We start from the raw sequence: 24583 nt of genomic DNA, 5'->3' as shown, positions 1-24583 counted from the left end.
CAATTATTATTCTTCTGTCTTTCATTGTTACTATGATGCTATTATAACTAATATGCTATTAGTCTGATTTCTTATCATTGTAAAAGTTGTGAACAAAAAATTTTTTTCTGGTACTTTTTAAATGTTTTTTGTTTTTTTTTTTATCCTTGGTATTCTTCAATCTGGATATGATGTATCTATTCAATATGTATAGACTTATTCTTATGTATCCTGTTTGGGCTTCATTAAAATTATTTTTAAATTTTTTAAAACTTTTTAATTACAGTTGACGTTCAATATTATATTAGTTTCAGGTGTACAGCATAGTGGCTATACATTTATATTCCTTATAAGGTGACCCCCTTATGAAATCTAGTATCCACCTTGCACCATACATAGTTATTACAATATTATTGACTGTATTCCCTATGCTGTACTTTATATCCCTGTGATGGAATTCTTGCATTTGAGAATTCATGTTTTTTAATAATCATGGGAAATTGTCAGCTACTTATCTCTTTGAATATTGACTCTCTCCCATTATTCCTGTAATCATTTTCCAAAAATCTAATTAGATATATATTAGGACTTTTTACTCCATTCTATATACCTTATTTTCTTTTTTTTAAAGACTTCATTTATTTTTAGAGAGACAGGAAAGGAAGGAGAAAGAGAGGGAGAGAAACATTCATCAGTTGCCTCTCTCATGCCTGCAACTGGGGATCTGACCTGCAACACAGGCATGTGCCCTGATCAGGAATCGAACCAGCAACCTTTCAGAACCTTATTTTTATATTGTCCATTTTTCTTTCTGTACTGGATTATCTGTAATTCTTTCAAATTTATCTTCCAGTTTACAAATTTCCTCTCCAGCTGTGTCTATTCTATTTAACTGTTCCATTGATTGTTTTCATTTCTTGTGTGATAAACTTAAATTTCTAGAACCTCTGTTTGGTTTTTTTTCAAATTCACCTGGTCATTTTTATAATGCCTTGCTTCTTTCTTATGCCACAGAAGCTCAAATTATGGAAGATGTACGCTACCCAACAGGGTAGATGTCCTCAGCATGTGCAGTAGTTTCAGTAATCATTTAGTTCCCTGGATTGATGTTTCCAATCTATTCCTGGCCCCTGGTAATTCTCATGTGTGTTTTTTTATTCCTTTTTTTTTTTTTAATATTTTATTCATTTATTTTTAGAGAGAAAGGACAGGAGGGGAAAGAGAGGAAGGGAAACATCAGTGTGTGGTTGCCTCTCGTGCACCCCCAACTGGGGACCTGGCCTGCAACCCAGGCATGTGCCCTGACTGGGAATCAAACCAGAAACCCTTTAGTTTGTATTACAGTTCTCAATCCACTGAGCCACACCAGCCTGGCCTCCCATGTTTTTTTATAGGCTCTTTCAGTAACTGAAGAGAATTTCAAACATTTTTTTCTGGCATCATTTTATGGGTTTTTAGCTGATTTATTTGTAAACCTTCAGTCATATAGATTTCAAATTCTTTTTTTTAATATATTTTATTGATTATGCTGTTACAGTTGTCCCAATTTCTTTTCCCTCTGCTCCCATCCACCCATTGACCCCCCTCCCTCCAGTTGTCTCCCCTCCCTTAGTCCATGCCCATTGATTGTGTATATAGTTCTTCTCAACATCTTCCTGTCTACTCTATTCTCTCCTGCTATGCTTCTTAATTCCTATACCATCTCCCTCCCTCTCCCCATTCCCCCTCCCTGCTGACCTCCCTCCAGTATGTTCCCCATACCTATAGTTCTCTTTCCACTCTCGTTGCCTACTTAGTTTGCCTTTGTTTCGATTCCCTAGCTTCTGTTGTTGGTTGTTGTGATATAGTTTTCATTTTAATGTTCATAGTTTTGATCCTCCTTCTAGACAAGCCCCTTTAACATCTCATATAACAGTGGTTTGGATCTGATGAACTCCTTCAGTTTTACTTTGTCCTGGAAGCACTTTCTCTGCTCTTCTATTCTGAATGACAGCTTCACTGAATAGAGTAATTGGGGCTGTAGGTTTTTGATTTTCATTACTTTGAATATTTCTTGCCAGTCCCTTCTTGCCTGCAGAGTCTCCTTTGAGAAATCAGCTGATAGTCTAATTGGGACCCCTTTGTACATAATTCTTTTCTTCTCTCTTGCTGCTTTTAAGATTCTCTCTTTATCTTTAATTTTTGACATTGTGATTATAATGTGTCTTGGTGTGGTTCTCACTGGGTCCAGTTTTTCTGGAACTCTCTGTGTTTCCTGGACCTGTAAGTCTATTTCCTTCCCCAAGTTTGGGAAGTTCTTCTTCATTATTTTTTCACATAATTTTTCAATTTCTAGTTCTTCTTCTTCACCTTCTGGCAACCCTATAGTTCAGATGTTCACTCTTTTATAGTTGTCCCAGAGGTTTCTGAGCCTCTCCTCATATTCCTCACTTTTTGTTTCCTCTTTCTGCACTGGTTGACTGTTTATTCCTTCCCTATGTCTCGATTTGTTGATTTGATCCCTGGTTTTCCTTTCCTTACCACATGTCTCATATATGTTTTTGTTCATTTCAGCATGACTAGCCTTCATTCCTTCCCCATCTTGTTCAATATCTTTTGTTAATTCTGTAAGCTGCCTTATGACTATAGCTCTGAACTGAGCCTCAGAAAGATTATCTATTTGTTCATCGGTCAATTCACGTATTTGCTTTTTGGTCAGCTGTGTGATTGGTATTTCAATCATGATTCCTGCCATCCTGACCATTTTCATTTATCTTTCCTTCTTGGTCGGGGCTGTCACACCTCCTATGCTATCAGGGCAGAGTCCTGTGCACTCATCACTACCAGGTGACCCTTCTGACCACACTGTGGCACTTTGTGTGGGAGCAGGGGTCCAAGATGGATTCCTGTCGTTACTCTCCGCTGAGAGACTGGGAGCCTCCTCCTCCATCCCCATGCCCTCTGGGCCTCACAGTCTGAGGCAATGAGGGTCTGCCTTCTCTGGCGTTGGAATTGCAAGCTGATGGGTCTGGATTGCAGCCAGGGATGCTCCCAGGTGCTTCTCTCCTCCCCTTAAATACGGGTGTCTGTGCTTACCGTGTCCCACTGCTCCTCGCTGCAGCTGCCGCCAGCAGCACAGCTGGACCTCTCCACCCCGGCTTCGCCCCTCCTACCCATCTGGATGAGCACCACTTGTTTATAACTTCATACGTTGGACTTCCATGTAGCTTTATTTTCTGGAATTTCTGGTTATTTCTGGTTTTGCAGTAGTTTTAGTCCTTCTTAGTTGTGGAGGGAGACAGAGCATGTCAGTCTAAGCCTCCATCTTGGCCGGAAGTCCTAGATTTCAAATTCTTTATCCAACATCCATGTTTTCAGAAAATAACTACTAACCACCTACGACATGCCAGTAACTCTTCTGGAGACTTGGGGGAGAACAAATCATAGGCTGACCCTGCCCTCGGGGTTACTTATGGTCTCTAGAGAAGCCAGAAACCCTACAGTTAATCAATATGCTCTGAAGGGGTAAAAGTTGGTAAGCAATTCCATGCGGAGATACACAGAGACCAGAAACACTAATAATGAAGTTTTCTTTATGTAAATATTCAACATTTAGTTAAAGGGGAAAATACCTTACAAAGCAAAACCTGAGCTCTTTTCTTGCATTAGACAGCATTAAGGAACCTTCGTATTCAAGCACATGTTATAATTGCAATATATATCTTTTGCAAGGAGGATCTAGTCCTCAGCCCAAACCCAAGCTAATTACAAAAGCAATTATTCCAGCCATATACAGTAGCCTTCTAGAGGGTTGATCTGGCAAATTTTTCTGTTTCCTTACCTTACCACTGATATCTTAGTTGCTTCCCTAGCCATCCCTTAATTTTAGTGTTCTAAGTAACTATTGCTGCATAAAAAATCACTCCAAAACAGTGGCTTAAAATTAAAACTATATGTTATGGATTGAATTATGTCCCCTAAAAAAACATGTTGAAGTCCTAACCCTCAGTATTTCAAAATTTGATCTTATTTGAGAAATAGGTTCATTGCTGATGTAATTAGTTAAGATGAGGTCATACTGGAATAGGATGGATCTCTGATCAAATATGACTGGTGCCTTTAAAAGAGGAGAAAAATTTGGACAGAGAGACCCAGAGAGAACACAATGCAAAAATGAAGTTGGAGACTTCTGGCAAAGATGGAGGTCTAGGTAGATATGCTGCATCTCCCTCCACAACTAAGAAGGAATACAACTATCTCAAAACTAGAGACAAGCAGAAGTTCCAGAAAAACTGAGCTGCATGGAAGTCCAAAAAAACAAAGATATAAAGAAGAAATACTCATCCAGACAGGTAGAAGGAGCGGAGCCAGGGCAGAGAGGAAGCAGTGCAGCGACAGAAACAGTGGCAGCAGTGGCAGCAGTGGCAGCAGCAGCAGGTCAGCAGAAAGCGCAGTCACATGTTTTAAAAAGTCAGGAGGGACACCTGGGGAGCGTTTCCAGCACCAGACCAGACTGCTCAGTTCACGTTTCCAGTGCTGGGGAAAATAAAGCCTCATTGCTTCTAGAGTGTGAAAACCAGTGGGGGTTGGGGTTGAGGAAGAAACTGCTGGTCTCTCAGCAGAATCTGCTTATTTAAAGGGCCCCCATGGTCTTAGAATGTCTGCAGACCCACCCACTTTGGGAACAATGGCCAGGGCAGCAGCTAAAGAGGCGCCAATCCCATGCAGGAGGTGGGACAATTGCCTGGAAAAAGGGCGAGTGCTGAGCAAGCAGCATTGTTCCCTCTCAGACCCCTCCCCCACATACAGTGTCACAACGTGGTGAAACAGGTCGCTCCACACTGATGAATACTTAAGGCTCTGCCCCTTACAACATAACAGGTGTGACAACTCTGCCTAAGACACAGAAGCAAACACAGGAATACTTCAAGATGAGGAGACAGAGAAGTATGGCCCAAAAGAGGGAATGGATCAAGGTTCCAGTGGGAGAACTAAGTGACAAGGAGATAGCCAACCTAACAGATGTAGAGTTCAAAGCACTGGTGATAAAAATGCTCACAGACTTGACAGATATGCTTAAGTACAGCAAACGCATAAGGGAAGAAGTTAAGGCTATACAAAACAAAACAAAGAAAAATCCATACAAAATCAATGGAGCCCTGGCTGCTGTGGCTAAATGGATTGAGCATCGGCCTGCGAACCAAGTGTTGCTGGTTCGATTCCTAGTCAGGGCACATAACCAGGTTGCACGTCAGGTCCCCAGTCGGGGGCGCGAGTGAGAGACAACCACACAGTAATGTTTCTCTCCCTCTCTTTCTCCTTTCCCCTCTCTCTAAATAAATAAATAAATAATAAAATTGTTTTAAAAAAAAACAATGGTGAAGGGAGGAAAACCGGGGTTCAAATCAATGATTTGGAACATAAGGAAGAAATAAACAGTCAACCAGGACAGAATGAGGAAACAAGAATTGAAAAAAAATGAGGAGAGGCTTAGGAACCTCTGGGACAATTTTAAACATGCCAACATCTGAATCATAAGGGTGCCAGAAGGAGAAAAGGAAGAGCAAGAAATTGAAAGCTTACATGAAAAAATAATGAAGAAAAAGTTCCCAAATTTGGAGAAGGAAATAAGACACACAAGTCCAGGAATCACAGAGAGTTCCAAACAGGCTAGACCAAAAGAGGACCACACCCAGACACATCATAATTAAAATGCCAAAAGTGAAAGATAAAGAGAGAATCTTAAAAGCAGCAAGAGAAAAGCAGAGAGTTCCCTACAAAGGGGTGCCTATAAGACTATCAGTTGATTTCTCAAAAGATATTCACAGGCACGAAGGGACTGGAAAGATGTATTCAATGTGATGAAAAACAAGGACCTACAACCAAGACTACTCTATCCAGCAAAACTATCATTTAGAATGGAAGGGCAGAAGAAGTGCTTCCCAGTCAAGGTTAAGCTAAAGGAGTTCAGCATTACCAAGCCATTATTATATAAAATGTTAAAGGGACTTATTTAAGAAAAAGATCAAAACTATGAACATTAAAATGACAACAAACTCACAACTATCAACAACTGAATCTAAAAAATAAAATAAAATCCAACTAAGCAAACCAGAATAGGAACAGAATCATAGGTATGAGGATCATTTGGAGGGTTATCAGCAGGGAGGGAGAAGGGGGAGAAATGGGGAAATGGTGCAGGAATTAAGAAGCATAATTGGCTGATACAAAATAGACAGGGGGGTAGTTAAGAATAATATAGAAAAGGGTGAAGCCAAAGAACTTATATGCATGACCCATGGACATGAACGAAGTGGGGCTGGATTGCTGGAGGGAAGGGGAGTGCTGGGCAGAGTGAAACAAAGAGAAAAGAAATTTGGACAGCTGTAACAACATAATCAATAAAATATACTTTTAAAAAATTGAGTCAGTGATTGGACTGATGCATTTGCAAGCCAAGGAATACCAAGCATTGCTACAAAAATCTAGGAGAAAGGCATCAAACAGATTCTCTCTCAGGACACTCAGAACCAACCATCCAACCCTGCAAACACCTCCAGAACTATGAAAAAATACATGTGTTGTTTTACCCCCTTTATGGTCCTGGGAAACTCATACACAATCACTTATTTTGCTCATAAATCTGGAGGTTGCCTGGAATCCATACTGTTCTCACTCTGGGTCTGTTGTGCATTGTAGGCATTTGGTGGCTGGGGCTGGGTTCATCTCAAAGGCCTCCTCATGCACTTGCCTGACATCTGGCTGGGAGGACTCAAAGAGCTGCAGCTGGAGGAGTTGGGGCCCTTTGCGCATCTCTCTCCCTTCACATGGTCTCTGCATATGGTGGCCTCAGGGGAGATGGACTTCTTACAGGGCAGCCGACAGCTCCCAGAGCAAGGGCCCAAGAGAATCTGGGATAAACTGTTTGGCCTTTCTTTCTAACCAGCCTTGGAAGTCATAGGATATTACTTTCACTACATTCTGTACCTGGAGCCCACCCAGGTTCAAGGTGAGGAGACATGTAGGCTCGGTCTCCTGATGAGAGGAGCGCCCGAGAATTCATGGACATCTTTTAAAATCACCAACCAACTCGGTCAGGGGGGTTCATCTGGCCTGGGGAATGGGGGAAGGCTTCCTAGAGCCAGCAATGTCTGCCTGCCTGAACCCTGAGGCAGAAGTTAGCAGGTGAACAGGGCAAGGGGCAGGAAAAGGAGCCACACCCCTCCATGGCCCCCCACCCACCGCTCCCAGCAGAGGCTGGAATGCACGCCCTTCCCCCTCACCACAAGTTCCAGAACTGCTGGAGCCCTAGGCTCACTCATTTGGCTGAGACTCTGTGCCAGGCCCTGGAGATCATTCAAGCCAAAGATCATCCCTAGGGGCTCCTCTCTGCTCAAAAGGGTAGAGAAGCTCAGGTGCTTTGTGTGCCTGACAGAGACCCATATTTCTGCCCTTAGGCTGAGGCCATTTCTGTCCCCACCTTCCCCACTAATATGGGGCAAAAAAGAGGCCCCTAAGAGAGGGCTCTCACATATAGAATAACCACCCCCTGAGGTTTGGGGGCTCAGTCCCAGAGTCTGGAGCAGTTACTGTCCCCCAACTAGCCTCATTCTCTGCCTTCTGATGAATATTTAAAAACAGTATGGTGATTGCCAGAGGGAAAGGGGTGGGGGGAGGTAAGAGAGAGGATGGGGAGATAAATGGTGACGGAAGGAGACTTGACTTGGGGTGGTGAACACACAATGAAATATACAGATGGTGTGTTATAGAATTGTCCACCTGAAACCTATATAATTTTATTAACCAATGTCACCCCAATAAATTTCATTAAAAAATAAATCAATAAAAAATAAATCTTCTCCCCACCCTCAAACCCTCCCCATCCTCTCTGTTGATAAGGAGACATGCATCTCTGGTTATGCTGTTAGCCTGAGGAGGCCACTTTTCTGTCACGGGAAACAGTCAGTTGTCTGATCACCTGGAAGTACCTAATCAGGGACACTGTGGGACGTGCACACACACATTCACTGCTCCCTTTTCTCTGAGAGGCCTCTGATCTCCAGAGGGGGGCCTAAGGTCACATCACCCTTTCCTCCAGTCCTGCCTCTACCCTCAGAGCAGAAACCAAGACCGTCCGACAGGGGTGTCTGTCGGCTGAGCACCTACTGCCGTCCAGCACAGACCCATCTGTCCTTGAAGGGGGGTGCTCTAGTGTACTCCACAGCATGCTGAAGAAGCCGAAGCTGGGGGAGCAGGAAGTACTAGTTTGTGTCTGAGCTGAGATTCAGTGTCAGTTCATCTCAACATTTCTCTCTAAACCCTGAGAGCCTTATCTTCTCCCCTCCTCTCACCCTCCTCGTACTCTCTCCCTGCCTCACCCTCCCTCTCTTTCCCTCCCTCCGTCTGTGTTTGGGCCTCTGAGCTCTTTCGCTGTCACATCCGCCTCCCCACTCCCACACACACACAAGGGTCTAGGGCTGTTTAGAGGTTTGGCCTTCCCCTCAGTCTTTAGTACCAGGATCTGGCCAAATTCATAGGGAAACTCCATGAAGAAATGGACAGTAACTCCTGGCTGCCTTCTTCTCCCCCTCCACCCCCACCCCCCAACAAGAGACCTTTCCCAGGTCTTTAAGCCAAGATCTAAGGTGGGAGGGATGGGTGAGAGAATGACGAAAGACCAGAATGGCTAAGAAGGGCGATTATTCCCAGTGGTCAGACTGAAATAGGACGTGTAGCAGAGGAGACAGGATTTAAATTCTTACCCGTAATCAAAATTCCTCCCAAACTGAAAGCTCCAGACCGAAAAGTGCTGTGCCACTTGCCAGCTGTGTGACTTAAGCTGTGTCACTTAACTTCTCTGAGCCAATAAAAACCCCTACTTTAAAAGATTGTTATGGTTCAATGAGATAAGGACTGTTGATCTGTTTCTAATGCTTTGGGCTGCAAATAACAGAAAAGTCGACCGAGACTTGCTTGAGCAATAAAGATAATTATTACACACACTAAGATTCTAGCAGTCGGCATTTTCAGGTTTTGTGCCAATATGCAAAAAAAGCCATTGAAACCAGTTTCTTTCTATATATCTGCTTCACCACCCTGTTTGTTATTTACATCTCATGCTGTTTCCTCATGGTTGAGAGACAGCTGCTGCAACTCCAGATATCACATCCCACATTCAAAATAAGAAGGGACATATTGTGCCCGGCTGCTCTGGCTCAGTGGATTGAGCATTGGCCTGCGAGCCAAGTGTCGCTGGTTCGATTCCCAGTCAGGGCACATAACCAGGTTGCACGTCAGGTCCCCAGTCGGGGGTGCAAGTGAGAGGCAACCACACAGTGATATTTCTCTCCCTCTCTTTCTCCTTTCCCCTGGTAGGATTCCATGCATGTGTGGGGCCACGTAGGGGCAGGAGAAAGCTTCCTGGTACCTCAGGTCATACATATCACAGGCCTTCGGAGCTGGAAGGGACCTGTGCAAGCCTCCCCCAAGCCCAACCACATATCGGGGAAACTGAGCCCCAGGGGGAGAGAAATGGTTTCTTCACAGTCACACATCAGAGCCAGAGCTGGCTCTGAGCCACTCTTACTGTTCTGAGGCAAGTCCTCAAAAAGGAGGGCTTGGACCAGGAAATACAGGTGTCTTTGGTGGGTTTCCCCAGAAGCAGAGCCAGCATCAGGGATTCCTAGCCAGATGATACATTGAGGGAGGCTCTGAGTAGAAAGGAAGTGAGGGGCACAGGAGAGGAAAGAGGTAAAAGCTACATCAGAATGTGGTCTCCGCTAGGTTCCAGCGGCAGCCTGGTCCCACAGGAGGCCCTGGGGCACAAAGAGCATCACAGAGTTAGTCCTTCCTTGAGGCTTGGGGTCACCTTTTGTGCCACCACATCAGTCAGTCGTCAGCCAGTCTCCCAAGTGTGCAAGTGGAGCGAGGCCTCTGGGTGGGGGAGGCTCTGGTTTGGCTGGTGATGCCACTCCAGGGAAGGGGCAGCAGTGAGCCGCTGGCAGCAGCTAGGGATGGGAAGCAAGCAGGTTAGAAGGCAAACAGGCAACTCTCCTTCCCAGGAGCCTGTCACCTGGCATTTCCAGCCACAGAACAGTATCTAGGCACATAGGCCTGTCCCTCTGCAACCTCAGTTTCCCTGTTCATAAAATTGGCATGCAGGACCGAGGGACAGCTGGGTTCTTCTCTTCCAGCTCTGCATTTCAAAGCTTCTGTGAGTCCCCTTCCACCTCGCCCCAAAGTTCCAACCAGGCAGGCTCCCTGTCCACAGGCTCCCCACTCACCCAAGCAGCTGAACAGTCATTGAGAACGGCAGACTTGATTTGGGGTGGTGAACATACAATATAACACACAGATGATGTATTATAGAATTGTACACCTGAAACCTGTATAATTTTATTAACGAATGTCATCCCCATACATTCAATTAAAATGATAAATCTTGAAATTCGGGGGGTGGGGGGAGAACCATCGAGAACAAAATGGGGTCTCTGCTTAACAGGCCTGAACACCACGAGGTGGGCAGAAGCAAGTTTCTTGGTTTGTGTCCATCCCCAGCCTGCCTCATGAGCGCTGAGCAGACCTAGGAAGTCAGTATTTCTTGAAATGTAAGTACTGAGACCACACTGGGTTGTCAGTAAATTCATTATCCCATTACACAGGCCTGAATTATTCAGTGCTCTTGAAGCTGCCTCAGGAATGCGCCCAAGCACAGTCGATGCTGGCATTAGTGGGATGAATGGAGTCAGGCCCAGGGCAGGGCTGGTGCTGGCATGACGAATCTAGGCCCAGCTTGAAGGCACAAGGCAAGGCGGGATGGTAGGGGGGGTCTAGTTGGCAGTACCTGGGCTCCAAATGTTCCTGGGACCTGGGGAAAGGCTTGTGTACATATGCACAGACCCCCTAACCTCCCAAGAAACTGGTAGAGTGTGTTTTTGAAGGCCCGCCTGCTCCAAAAAATATACCTAAGGACAGAAGATTCAGGCTCTACCTCTACCTGGCTGTGTGGCTTCTAGCAAGTCGTTCACCTCTCTGGGCCTCCGTGTCTTTATCTGTAAAATGCAGCAATGATGCTAAATATTCCCAGTATCCATTCTCCCTCTGAGGTACAATGATAGAACTGGTTTTTCATTAAGTACACAATCCTCTGGAATAAAGACTATTTCTAGGTTGAAGTGTGCCTATGTGTGGCTAAGTGCTAGTCAAAAGAATGCAAGCGAAAGTATCCTGTGAAACTTTGAAGACATGTCCTTAAAGGAAAGGAGTGAGTGAGTCCTATCTTCTCCTTTCCTTTTTCCTGAAAACTGGGGTAAAGGTGTGATGGCTGGGGCTCAAGGAGTCATCTTGCTCAGTGAGGAGAAGCCACATGATGGCGGTGGCAGCACAACAGAGTAGAAGCCTGAGTCTCTGTTGACTCTGGAGCCTCTTTGCCACCTCCAGATTCCATCTATATAAAATAGAAGCCCTGAGACCTGTATGCTTCAGTTGGTTGGGCCTTGCTCCACAAGCTGAAAAGTTGTCCTAGAAGCCAAAATGTCGTAGTTCGACTCCCAGTCAGGGCACATACCTTGGTTGCAGGTTCAGTCACCGGTTGGGGTGCATAAGAGAGGCAACCAACCAATCAATGTTTCCCTCTCACTTTGAGATTTCTCACCCTCTCTTTCTCCCTCTCTTCCCCTCTCCCTAAAAATAATAAATAAAATCTTTTAAAACAAAAATAGAAATTAACTTCTCTCTTGGTTAAGTCATTGTGTTTTGGATTTTTCTGTCATAACCAAACCCTAACCTACTTTGTTGGGCAAGACTGAGGGTGAAATGATACACCACAGGAAAAGCAGCCACCTCAATAGGCATTTCCTCTAGGATACTTCAGTGGTTAAGAGCCATAAGCCCTGAAACCAGAGGGTTTGAGTTCAAATCCCAACTCTACCATTTTATAAGCTGTGCCACTTCAGGCAAGTCACTAAATCTCTCTGTGCTTCACAGCTTCCTCATCTGTCACATGGGGATAAATATGAGAATTAAATGAGTTACTATGAATTTACAAGAAGTTCTATATAAGCATCAGCAGTTAGTAAACCATTTTTACACATTGCAGGGGGTAGGGGGCAAGGTCCCAATGTGACTCAGTATCCTGGACCTCCATAACATCTCCTAAAGCTTCACCTCAGTCTGGGTTTTTCCCTCAAGGTGGCTGTGCTCTCCAGGCAGCTTCAGTCATGACATGAACAGCTTTGCCTCAGGGGTGGATGGTGGAGGCCCCCAATCTGAACCAGTGAGAATGGGCAGCAGAGACTGGGCTCCCGGTTTGGGGCCAGAAGGGGAACTGCCCTCTGGGATTCCCCATGAAATTCTTACTCAGAAAGAGAGAAAGAGAAATAAAAGTGCCTGACTGTGTACCCCAGGCAGGTATCACTGGGCCTCGGGGGAGTGGACTAAATCAGAGGTCACAGCTCATGTGCCAGCAGCACAAAGGCCAATATGGAATATGAGTGAAATGTGTTGTGTTTGAGGCAGCAGGAAGTGGTGGGGACTGTGGCAAAGCACATGACCCACGTAGAGATGGGGACAGGTACATGCAGTGCTAGCAGACTTGCCATGCAGCAAAGTGGGTCCAGTTTGGTCAAATCTGCTTTTTCAACAGAAATGAAAATCAAATCTAAACTCTGTGAAATTTTCCAACTGTTTAGCGTTGACTCCACTCAAACAAACAAATCACTGATCAAGAAAAACAAAATATGCCCCCAGGCCAGTTTGGGGGCTGCCAGTTGTAAACAAGCCCTGAGAGGTCTCCTGTGCATGCAGTCTGAATCCTGAGCCCCAGGCTATAATTCCTGGTGTCTCCGAGGGGAAAGGCACATATGCTGAGCTTGAGGGTGGCTTGGAGGAAAGAAAGGGCTGGGAGTTTCTTCTCCCTTTGCTGGGAGGCAGGTGCTCTGGGCTGGAACTGGGAAGGTCAGCCTGACCCCTCAGCTCCTTCTCCTGTCCAGTTTCAGGATGGCAGTGAGAGTGGACAGAGGCAGGGGGTTGCCTTGCAACCTCAGGCAACATTCCGACTCCCAGAGCTTCAGGTTCTTCCTCTGAGGCTAAATTGACTGGAAAATCTTCAGCTCCTGCATGTTGTAGCTACCCTGGCCTGCATGCCCCTGCTGAGATCATGCCCAATGGGCTCCCTCTACCCAAAGCTTTGGAGACACCCTGTGGCCCTTGGGACCTGTGTGTAGATTGGACTGCTGCTCCTAATTCTGCACTCTACCACCAGTGATAGGGTTATTCCCTTGGCCACGTGACCTCATGGGGCCACCCCATGGAGCACAGATCTTTGCTCAGAACTTGGAGCTTGGCCAGGCAATGCTGTGGACAATGGAACATCAGCAGACCTGACCAAGGCAGAGGCTTTAAAAGCACTTGTGTGGGGACTTCTTGCACCACTACTGTCCACTGGGAAAGAGCGTCCCAAGGTTGAAAGATCTGAATCCACCACCCAAAGCAGAATCACCCCAGCTGTCTCTCTGAACCAGGAACAAGAAAGTTAGTTGATTATTCTAGAAGCCAATAAACCTGGGGCTACACACAACATTGCCATAGTACAAACCCTGACTACTACACCAGAAGGATGTGGGCTTCCCTGACCCCGTCCCCAGCAAGGTGCACAGGAGCTCCCAACCCATCTGGTCACCCACTGTCCCAGAGGCCTCTGTGCTCCTCGCTCTGAGGCAAATAGAGAGATTCCCCCTGGAGTGGGGGGGGTACCCCAGGTTTTGGGTCACACAGAATTGGAGCCAATCCCCACATCATGGCTATGAGACTTTGGGTGAGTCACTTCCTCTGTCTGAAAGCCACCTGTAGAGTGATCGTGCTGACTTCATCTGGGGTTGGGAGGACTCAGAGAGAGGCCACGGGTGGATCTGCAGCAGCACAAAGGTGGGGGGTGCCCAGTGCTGACATTTGGACTCGGCAAGCGGGGAGGGACTGGGCCTGCTGTGAGTCTTTGGGATGGGGGAATCTCCTGAAAGAAAGCTCACTCTGGAGGAAATTAAAGCCTCACCTTTGGAGCACGTGATTTCAAGTTCAGTATGGAATCTGTGGTAGCCTGAAGAAAAAACAGTTTTATCTCAGTACCAACTCTAAGCCTATGGGCCCAGGCCATACTGCTTGGAGGCTTGTATCATCAGGTGGGAATACTTTGAGCATCAAGTAAAAGAATATGCAGCAAATCATTGCTTAAACACAAAAGGCTCCTTTTTCTCATGTAACAAGTGGCCTGGAGGTAGACAGTTGCTGGTCGTGGCTCAATGGCTAGATAAAGCCTTCAGTCACCAGTATTCATCTTTCCTCTCACCATCCTCACTTTCTGGGTCTTTTAAAACCTTAATCTCATTGCCTAATGGCCTCGAGTTAGTTGGCTGCTATGGTTCCAACCATTTCATCTTTACACAACCCCATAGAAGGTAAAAAGAGGCTAAGCAATAACAGGGGGGTTTCTGACTATCAGGGAGGAAAATGTCCTGAGAAGCCAGAAATGAGCTGCAGAGAGGATGAGAGCAGATACCTTAAAAATATATACCTGAGATGGTCATCACAGCTTGAGATGGATCCCAGTTCATCCCGCAGAGTTTGGCACATCGTTTCCTGTTCATTTCAGGCTCCTATTGGCAAGGCAGAAGGAGGAGGAATGCTTCAGAGGCCAAGAGTAATGGAGTCCACCAGAGGAGGGAAACTCAGTCCCACAGAGGAGCAGCACCAGGCAGGACTCTTAACTGCAAATCATAGAAGCAGCAGATTTTACTTTGTTCAAAGAACAGGTCCACTCTGTTGCAAACAGCAGCACCTGGGAGGACCAGAGAATTAGGTTTGGATGCTCCACAAGCAGGAGGTTCGCAGCTAGAAGCCCCATGCAATCACAACACGGGACTGTTCTAGTTAGAACACAGCCACCTCTGGCTAGAAGCTTAGGACAGCCACCCCACCAGAACCAGGTACCGCCACCTCCATCACGCTCACTTGCTGAGCACCCTTCTCCTTACACAACCACTAACTCACATTGCCTACATTTGCATTCTTTGAGTCAAGTGCCATACATCTGATGGGTGGAAGCTAGGTCCCGTGCCTTCTGGAAAGTATGTGCATTTGTCTTCTTTGGGGGAAGGAAGGACTCACAATGTAGGCCAGTGTCTTAATGTGAAAAGATAAAAGCTGCAGGGAGTCTTTCTTTACCATTTCTCAAAAGGGCCCCAGGAAGTGTTGACCATTTGAAGGCTTCTGAGGGTCAGCCAAGGTGTCCAGCAGAAGCATTCCTGGCCACCCTGACAAGAAAGAAAGAGAGAAACAGGTGACACCATGAAAAATACACCTAAATTATTCACTGGGGACTCTCGGAAACACCTGGATTGAGCCAGCTCAATTGAATCACAGGTAAATTGTTGGCATGTGGTGGATGCCTCCCCAAAGAATTAAATGAATTTCCAGAGGACCTAAGAGCTCTGGACTTGGGCCCAGTGGTGAGATGACAAACCTGTATGGAAGGTGAATTAGAGACAAGTTCACATCCTGGCTCCGTCACTTATGTATCACCTGACATCTGGGAGCCTTGGTTTGCCCATCTGGAAAATAGAGACAATGCTAGCTACTAGAGAGGGTTGCTGTGAGGAACATTTTACCTCCCATTCAGTTCATGCTGCAGCAGGGAATCCTATGTGTTTAAATATCTAACCCCACCATCATTCTTAGGGAGAGAGGATGAGAACCAGGCAGGGGTACTTTAATCCACACAACCATTCCAAGCTTGGAAGTTGTAAGCAGCCAGAACTTTGCCATCCTCTCATAATCTCCACCACCAATGTCACTCCCAAGGAAGGATTTACACAGGTGTAACTAAGATTACTAACCAGTTCACCTTAAAATAGGGAAATTATCCCAGATTATCTGGGTGGGCCCAATGTAATCACACCAGCCCTTAAAGGCAGAAGAGGAAGGCATCAAAAACATTCAAGGTGCCTTTGCTGGCCTTGAACATGAAGGAGCTTCCTGAGGAGCTGAATCTGCCAACAGCTAGAGAGCCTGGAAGAAGGCCCACAGCACCAGGGCAGAACTGCAGCCCCAGGCAACACCTTGACTTTATCTTGTTGAGACCCTAAGCAGAGAATCTAGCCGTGCCTTGCCAGACTTTTGGGTACTTTAAGCCACTAAGTGTGTGGCAGTTCATTACACAGCAATAGAACACTAACAGAAAGAAGTATCATCCCCATTTTCTAGTTGAGGAACTCTGAGCTCACAAAGTGAGTGGTGTGACCAAGGTGTGAATCCAAGTCCACATGTCCACGTGACTCCTGAGGCCATGCTGTCATTTCCCATTCAGCCTGTCCAGATGAGGGAACAGGCTGGGGTATGGCCTACCAGCTCTGCAGCTTCTCAGCACAGAGGTGGGAGCAGGCTGTGGACCCTCTGTCCTCCTGCACTCCTCTCAGGAATCCCAGAAGCCCCCAACTCACGGTCTATCTGCATCCAAAATGGCCTCCTAGAGCCCTGGAATCAGGGCATTGTCTCCCAAACTCATGGGTGAAAAGACATCATCCTTTGGGGAGCTCAGCAGACCTCACCCAGATATGATCAGACTCCAGGCTACAGCTTCTCTGTAAAGAGAAGAGGCCTAAAGAAGGCAAACACTGGATAGAGACCCAAAGGTGCCTCTGGCAGCCGCAGCTGCTAGAAGAGAGCCCATTGAGTGTGAGAAGGGAACTGAAGGACCCAAAGGTAGGAAGGGGATTCCTGGGGCAGAGATGGGGTGAGCAGGGGCAATCAGCCGACCACTGAGGCCCTCTGGCCCTGACAGACTTCCCTTCCATGTCCTAACTTCTCTGATCCATGCTCCAAATAAGAACAAACAGGTGTTCCATTGACCAGATCAAAGATGTATTGACTTTGACGGACACAGTACTTTAAAATTTTTTTTCTCATTAAAAGCCAGATTTCTAACCTCCTGAAAAATCATAAATTCTGGCCACAATGCACCCATCTTCCCACATGGCAGCAGGGACTGGAGTCAAGTGGCTGCCATGCCTTCTGATAGTGCATGAGTTTTGGAGCACCACAGTCCCCGCTGCTCCCTATTGCCCTCCCCTAACCTACCTGCCTAGACCCTGAAGATATCTGAGTTTCAATCCCTTAGGCCAACTTGACTCTATGACTTTACCCTTCTGCCCCTGACTCACCCAGTCCTGAGAGACGTTGGGGGAGAAGCCTAGCTTCTGTGATGTTAGCAAGGCTGGGAGAAGTACAAGTTGGGGGCATTAGGACAGAAATTCAGGTGTCTCTTCCAGATTCATTTTTTTGTGGACAACTGTCCCCAGTGACCTGGTTTGGCTAAGAATTGATCAGAGGTCATACTCCTGAGTTCCAGGTGTGAGCTTAAGGGAATGTACAGCACCCATTCACTTCCTCTGCCTTCATGAGCCTGAGGGCTCCTTGATGCCTAATAGAGCAGCTGCATTTTGCCAAAAGAACAACTGAGAAAGGTAGAAAGGGACCTCCTTCCTCCCCTGGAGCAGCTGCCCATAACCACATCGCCCTTCGGGGATGTCCAGCTCCCCTCATCTCTGGCGGCCACCTCTGAGGAAAAGAAGCAAAACCTACTTTCTCTTCAGACCCCTGGCCTTGTAGTAAAAGAACCTATAACATTTGCTGCCTTCATTGTGAGCTGAGATGCTGGCACTGCAGTGGAAGAGACAAGAAATGAGGAGTAAATGGGGGAGGGAGGTGGAAAAATTAAATTTTGCATGATCAGCAAGGTTTCAAACAATCGCTCGCCAACTGAAGTGGGTGCCACGTCTATAAGTCATTCTGTTTTATAGACCATTAGGATCTCCAGAGAGAACCTGCATGGAGACCACTGCTTTTTGTTGAAATTAAAATGTCAGAGAAAAAGAAATAGAACAAAACAGGGAATCTGCAATTAATTACCAGGCCATAAAAATTCAATAATCAGGAGGCAGAGCGGCCGCGGGCCCAGAGGTATCAGAGCCAGCGTAACAAGAATGGAATACATTAATCTTTTCAAATTAGTTTTTTAATCTGACAGGGATATATGGTGACATGCCTCCCCTCCCCGCCCGTCCCCCTCTCCTCCGCGGGCTCGGACTGAAGCCAGGCTGGGGAGGAAGGCTCTGCGGTGAGAAGGAGACCTGCCCACACCCGCACCCATAGACAGGGGGATAGAATGAGGTCTGCAGCCTCAACCTAGCCCAGGGCCGCAGTAGTGGTGCCAGGAAAGCACTTCTTCGGCGGATGGTTCCAGCTGGGGCCCATTGAGTCAGAGCAGCTCTTCGGTGTGCCCCTGCTCTGGACAGGGGGTCAGGGGGGTTAAGAAAACAGGAGCCGAGGCAGGGGAGTAAGCATGGAGAAGGGGTCTCTCTGAGCTTCCGTTTCCTCCTCTGGAAAATTAGAATAATATCGCACCCTCACAGGGACGCCTGGTGCTCAATAAAAGGCCCCCTACTGTTACCAGTTTTACTGTCTAGACCGGCTGTCCAGACAGCAAGGACCCCGAGGCAACGCCAGCACACAATTCAGAGCCCATTTATTTAGCGCCTGCTGTGTGCTGAGCTCTGGGTGAGGAAAGAGCAGCAGCCTCAACCCTTAGCCTGGGGAAACGAGACTGGTAGTCAGAGTCAGGTCAGACTCGCAGGGTAAGTAAGCACCCAGGTCCAGCCGCAGGACAGCAGGCTCCGCCCCCAGGCCACCGCTGATTGGTCCCCACTGTGTCTGATTGGAGGCTGTGCCCTCGGCTCCTGGAGCCCTGCCCCGGAACTGCGGCTCTTACCGCGTGGGCTCTGCAAGGCCCAGGAGTCTGGCTGTGCGGGTCAGTCTTGAGGTCCAAGTCTCTCCAGCTCAACCTGGTCTTCAGCCTCAGCCAAGCCGCTCTCTCACTTACCGCCTCTCCTTTCCGCAAGAATCCTGCCTCTGGCCCTTGCTAGCGGTGAACCCCGCTTAGGAAGCCCCCAGTGGAGCTCTAGCCCGTTTGGGTTACTAAATGGGCTGTCCCCAGGGGACAGCAATAGAACAGAAGCCAGGTGACCTTCTGCCCTTACGACTTCGACTCCTTTTAAATGTAACAGTTGTAACCCACTAAGTGCTGGGCCCTGTGTAAGTGCTTCACCTGGATTTTCTCATTTCGTCCCCTGGGAGGTGGGGACTATTAATAACCCATTTTACGGAAGAATTGTGAAGCTGGGGTTGCTCAGCGGTTCTGTGTGTCCTGTGAAACCCAGCTTCACTAAGAATACAAGCCGGGACAGTTTCTTCCACCTCTCCCAGAGGCACACAGTAGGTGTTCAACCAGTGCTAACCAGACAGTGTCCCTGCAGAACAGCCTGCAAGTGGTCTCACCTGCTCTCCGATCTTTTTCCTCCCCAAGGTATCCTCACTCCAACCTATAATTTTAATAGCAGCTAGCATTTGTTGAGCACCTACTGTGTGTCAAGCTGTGGGATCTGGTGCCATTTGCAGCAAGACTGGTCCCTGTTCTCACAAAGGAAACCGAGGGTTAGAGAGACTGATGAGCCCAAGACCTCACACTCATGTCTATTTGGCATCCAGGATTTTAACTAAGACATCTCAGCGCCCCATCAACCTGACCTGCCTCAGAGCTCCCCAGCCGACCTCCGGCTGTGTACCCCCAAACAGGATTCTCCACTCCTTCAACCTGATACCCTTGGTCACCTCCCCCAAAGGCCTCCTCTGATGCTTTCAGTTTCTCTCAAGAACTTTCACTCCTGTCACTTCTTGCTCGTTACTACCCTGTTACAGTGACGGCCCACTCACCCTCCCACATATGCTCCACAGGATCTCAACAGAATGGTAGTGATAAGAAATAAGTATATCAATTTTTCTCTCTGACCCAGGTCCCCAGACCCTAGACGTAGGTCTTGGTCCCCGCCGGGCGAAGTTCCGAGCGCAGCCACCAGATGGCACCCAGCTCGCTAGGGCAGGGCTTGCAGTAAGGCCATGAGGCCGCCAGATGATGCTCGAGACCACAGCCCTGCGGGCAGTGCCGGCACAAGGCGGGATAAGGAAGGTCTGAGGGTCCGAGTGCTGTACCGGTAGCACCAGCGCAAGTGACCTTGCCACCGCCGCCTCCTGCCCACGCCATGATCCAGCCCATGCCCCGGTTCTCTGTGCCCGCCGCACTGGCCCTGGGATCCGCTGCTCTGGGCGCCGCTTTCGTTACCGGCCTTTTCCTGGGTGAGTAAGGACGAGCCTGCAGCTCCCTCCGCAGAGGCCCGGCGGGCAGGGCTGGCGCGGGAACACAGCCCGTGAATCCCCGAGGCTGACTGCATCTAAGGCTCACCCCTGGTGCCCTGGAGTCCCAGGCCCTGACCTAGCACCCCTCCCGGCAGGAAGATGGTGCCCTCCATGGCGATCCCGGCGAGAGAAGCGCCTTCTGCCCCCTGAGGACAGCCCCCTGTGGCAGTATTTGCTGAGCCGCTCCTTGCGGGAGCACCCGGCGCTACGGAGCCTGCGGCTGGTCAGCAGGGCCGAGGGCGGGAACAGGTGCCCACCTTGGGTCCTGCGGACCCCACGTGGTTGCATGACCTTGGACTGGGCGGGGACCCACTCCCTGCTTCCGCGCACCTCAGCCCGGACGCGGTGGGCGTTCCCTGGGAAGGGCGTTCCCCTAGGCAGTGCCCACAGCCATGCCGTCGGGGGAGGTCCTGAACCCCGGCCGATGTAGGTGACTGGCAGAGCTCGAGAGACCCTCTCCCCTCCCATACACACAGCTGACTCTGGAGCAGCCGCAGGGGGATTCCATGATGACCTGTGAGCAGGCCCAGCTTCTGGCCAACCTGGCTCGGCTCATTAAGGCTAAGAAGGCGCTGGACCTGGGTAGGTCGCGCGGCCGTGATCACTGGATGTCTAAGTCACCAGCCATCTATCTCTCCACTGTGGCCTGAGCCTATCCGTGTCCTTGTCCCCAGGCACTTTCACAGGTTACTCAGCCCTAGCATTGGCCCTGGCACTGCCCCCAGCCGGGCGCGTGGTGACTTGCGAGGTGAACCCAGGGCCCCCGGAGCTGGGGCGGCCCTTGTGGCGGCAGGTGAGTGTCCCCCGTCAGACCTCCGTATCCCAACCACCCAACTACCAGCTCTGGGAGAAGGGACATGCTGGCTCTGACCCTACTCCTTCCTCAGGCTGAAGAGGAGCACAAGATCGATCTTCGGTTGAAGCCCGCCCTGGAAACCCTGGGTGAGCACGGTGTGGAAGGGGCCCTGGCGCTATTTCCTAAATGGGGCCACCGGGCGCAAGCTAGTGACCAGATCCTCCGGACGGGCTTGGGACAATGACGACCCCCTGCACCCCACTGCCCAGCCTTAGGGTATGCAGCCACATGCAAGGTGGTAGGGCTGGCGTCCTCGAGGCCTTAATCCCTGAGTGGTCACGGTGCCCGGACTGGCCTGGGCAGGGGCTTCCGGCCACCAGACTCAGCCACATCTGACCATCCCTCCCCTGCAAGATGAGCTCCTTGACGCGGGTGAGGCTGGCACCTTCGACATGGCCGTGGTGGACGCCGACAAGGAGAACTGCACTGCCTACTACGAGCGGTGCCTGCAGCTGCTGCGGCCGGGAGGCGTCCTCGCTGTTCTCAGTGTAAGGGATAGACGAAGGCAGCGGTCCCTAACCTTTCTGGCACCAGAGGCCAGTTTTTGTGGAAGGGAGGGTGGGGCAACTGGAGGCGGAGCTCAGGCGAGCTTCGCTGGTGGTCCCGTTTCAGACAGGACCCCTGGGCTAAGGGGAGAAAGATCCTCTGGAGCTGGGAGTCTTTTTCCCCTTGGCTCCTCCCCGTGCCCCGCCCTCATACCCCCAAAGCCCCACCCAGTATTCATGAAGCCCCTCCCTCGAGATATTCAAGGCGAGCCCCTAAACCTTCATTCAATCTCCAGTTATCACCACGCCTCCTGTTCAGGCACCTCCCTCGGAGGCCCCGCCCCACAACGCCCCGCCCTCCACAGGTCCTGTGGCGAGGACAAGTGTTGGAACCCAAACCCAGAGACCTGGAAACCCAGTGCGTGCGAAACCTGAACGAGCGTATCCTGCGGGACGCCCGAGTCCACATCAGCCTCCTGCCCCTGGGCGACGGCCTCACCTTAGCCTTCAAAATCTAAGACTGGCCCCTAGTGATGGCCTCGATGAATGGGACCTGGAAACCCCAGTTTTAAATGTCAATAAAGTGGGTCCTGGACACAATCTTCTGAGCTTCCATACAGCACTGAAGAAGGGTAGGGACGGAAGGCCCAGCACAGGCAGCTTCTTGAGCAGAAGGCAGCCTTAAGGTTAGACATTCATCCCCTCCCTGGCACAGTCCTTAGGGCCACCTGGCACCAGGGCTGTGGCCCAACCATAGGAGCCTCCGGATGACTGGAGGCAGGATAGTTTTAGTTGACCTGGTCACATGGAATTGGACAGAGGACCTAGCTCCTCAGGTTTGCCTCTACAGGCTCTGAAGGCCAGGTGCTGGGTAGAGCCCACCTTGGTCTCCTTCCTAGGAAGGACAAGTGAATGTAGTTCAGGCCCAGTGCAGCTGGAACTAGTGGGGAGTAGGTTATGTCAGTTCAGTGGCCATTTAACCATATTTTCTCATAACTGCCAGCTCAGCCTCACCTCTGCAAACCAGGCCACTTGACTTAAGACACGAGGACCTCAAGGTCTATGTAAGTATACATCCTGTCCTCCGCATGAAGGTGAGGGACTGGGTGGGATCACTGGCCAGAGGTGTGAAGCAGGCAGGTCTGTAAGTAGGAATCAGTATGGCAATTTTTAACAACTGCCCCAGAAGTTACTTTCCAGCACCAACATCTATGAGTGAAGGTGGAGAGGGAGCCAGGTACTTCACTTTTGTTTTAAACTTCCCCAAATCCTGCAAGAAGACGGTCACGCCTCTGGCAGAAACGGCATCAGCCTAGAATACAATCAGGTTTTGCTACCAACTGGTTAGGTCTGGACAGTGGAGGTGCACCCGGGGCCTGCTAGAAGCAGAGCCACATGAGCCCACAGTTCCTGGAAATACCTTGTATTGGGTTGGACAAAAAGTTTAGTTTTTTTCTGTACAATGGCTCTAGTAGTGCTTAGTTGTCTTTAACTTCATCCTAAACAATTTTGTTAAGAATCTACGTGACAGCTGTCATATCAGCATGCATTCAAAAAAAATTGAATTTTTGTGCAGCCACTTTATATTGAAGATGGAAGGATATATGCACCATTTTTGGTATATTATCCTTTATTTCAAAAAAGGTAAAAATTCAACTGAAATGCAAAAAAAAAAAAAAATTGTGCAGTGTATGGAGATACTGTGACTGACCAAACATGTCATAAGTGGTTTACAAAGTTTCTTGATACTACTGACATTTGGGCCAAATAACTCCTTGCTGAGGGGCTGTCTTATGCATTGGAAGATGATTAGCAGCATCCCTGGCCTCTACCCACTACAAGCCAATAGTGGGAGGTAGCCAACATACTCAAAATACCCAAATCAAGTTACTGGTAAAAATGAAAAATGTCTTATTTTACAAAAAGAAATTTTTGGCCAACCCAATTATTTCAGACAGCACTCAGGCCCCTAGCTATCAACCTACCCTTTTCTCCCACACTCATAAAAACACATTAGGATACATAAGGGTGGATAGGTCCAATTTTCTCTAGGTAGATCCTTGAAAACTGGTAACTCATTTGTGTCACACTTCACAACATATCTTACACCCCAGTGTAGAGCCAGAGTACTGGACCAGATGAACTGCAGCCACAGCATGAGGGAGATCCACCAGAGGCTGTAGTTGTCATGAGGCCCAGTAACCAGGTTTCCTCCCCACCTGAGCACCAGCAGCAGTTTGAGACCTTAATTCATCTACTTCATAGTTCTTATGTATCCCCAAAGCACAAGAGGTGCTTTCACACCTAGCTTTCAGACATCTTTTCCCATTTTTCTTCCTTCCTAGCAATAGGTCCTAACTCAAATAAATTGGTTCCAATTCCAACTTTCTGCCATTAAGTCATGCATATCTGATTCACTTGGGACCATTCCAGCCAGTCTCTTAGGGCAAAAGTGAGACGAGAGGAGTCTTCGTGCCCCCCCAAGACATCTGTGTGGAGAGCTTTAGGCTAATTTCTCATCACATCCTCTTGGCCAGGAAATTTTCAGCAAGTTACCACTTTTTGGGTAATAGGTATCATAGTACTACATGTTAGCCCTGGCTGGTTTAGCTCAGTGGATTGAGCGTCGGCCTGCGAGCTAAGTGTCGCTGGTTCGATCTTCCAGTCAGGGTACATCAGAGAAGGAAAACTCTGACTCCAAAAAACCTCCGCTGCCTTGCAGCATACCTCTTCAGGGGAAAGGCTAAGGGAGTAAACCCCGACAGAAAATCCGGAGCCGGAGTCCCTAAGGCGGTTTGACGTTGTAGTCAACACCGGCAACTCCTGCGGCGCACCTGAAGCCAAGCTGTATTGACTCCGTCTTTCCCTTGGACCCTTCAGCTGCGAAGAGGGGGGTTCTGCTGCATGGGCAACAGCAGACCCTCCATATTACCCTGCCCAGGATCTGTAGCTTCAGTGTCATCGCAAGATGTCGATTCAACACGGG

General features: G+C 48.6%; 1 protein-coding gene and 1 pseudogene across 3 annotated transcripts in view; one reads left to right on the top strand and one right to left on the bottom strand.

The window, feature by feature from the left end:
- LOC150010321 (small ribosomal subunit protein eS10 pseudogene) overlaps positions 1–16007 on the bottom strand; it is a 39809-nt pseudogene extending 23802 nt beyond the window's left edge. Inside the window, exons 1-3 of the transcript XR_016511396.1 lie at positions 15473–16007; positions 15175–15263; positions 14525–14717 (exon numbers count right to left, since the gene is read on the bottom strand). The product of XR_016511396.1 is annotated as a small ribosomal subunit protein eS10 pseudogene (transcript). The remainder of the gene's footprint in view (positions 1–14524; positions 14718–15174; positions 15264–15472) is intronic.
- Positions 16008–19967: 3960 nt separating this feature from the next.
- COMTD1 (catechol-O-methyltransferase domain containing 1) lies at positions 19968–22197 on the top strand. Of its 2 annotated transcripts, none has more exons than XM_090278256.1 (7): positions 19968–20196; positions 20352–20479; positions 20733–20838; positions 20931–21049; positions 21144–21198; positions 21416–21600; positions 21963–22197. In XM_090278256.1, exons 1-7 carry the CDS (start codon positions 20103–20105, stop codon positions 22113–22115), a joined length of 840 nt encoding a protein of 279 aa, XP_090134382.1. In that variant the 5' UTR covers positions 19968–20102; the 3' UTR covers positions 22116–22197. The 2 variants fall into 2 exon arrangements, with proteins under 2 accessions (XP_090134382.1, XP_090134383.1); XM_090278257.1 differs by having other exon boundaries at positions 19969–20196; positions 21467–21600.
- Positions 22198–24583: the final 2386 nt, after the last annotated feature.

This window comes from Furipterus horrens, unplaced genomic scaffold (assembly GCF_987537825.1).
Source record: "Furipterus horrens unplaced genomic scaffold, mFurHor1.1.pri manual_scaffold_5, whole genome shotgun sequence".
Classification (NCBI taxonomy): domain Eukaryota; kingdom Metazoa; phylum Chordata; class Mammalia; order Chiroptera; family Furipteridae; genus Furipterus; species Furipterus horrens.
The sequence above is the reverse complement of the archived record's forward strand: the minus strand, read 5'-3'. Positions and strand labels throughout refer to the sequence as shown.

What these genes read in the sequence shown, in the direction of transcription:
- COMTD1 (XM_090278256.1), top strand. Translation starts at nt 20,103, where the DNA reads ATGATCCAGCCCATGCCCCGGTTCTCTGTGCCCGCCGCACTGGCCCTG. An exon ending in CGCTACGGAGCCTGCGGCTG is followed by an intron (nt 20,480 to 20,732) that starts GTCAGCAGGGCC and finishes CCATACACACAG; the next exon opens with CTGACTCTGGAGCAGCCGCA. An exon ending in GCGTCCTCGCTGTTCTCAGT is followed by an intron (nt 21,601 to 21,962) that starts GTAAGGGATAGA and finishes CGCCCTCCACAG; the next exon opens with GTCCTGTGGCGAGGACAAGT.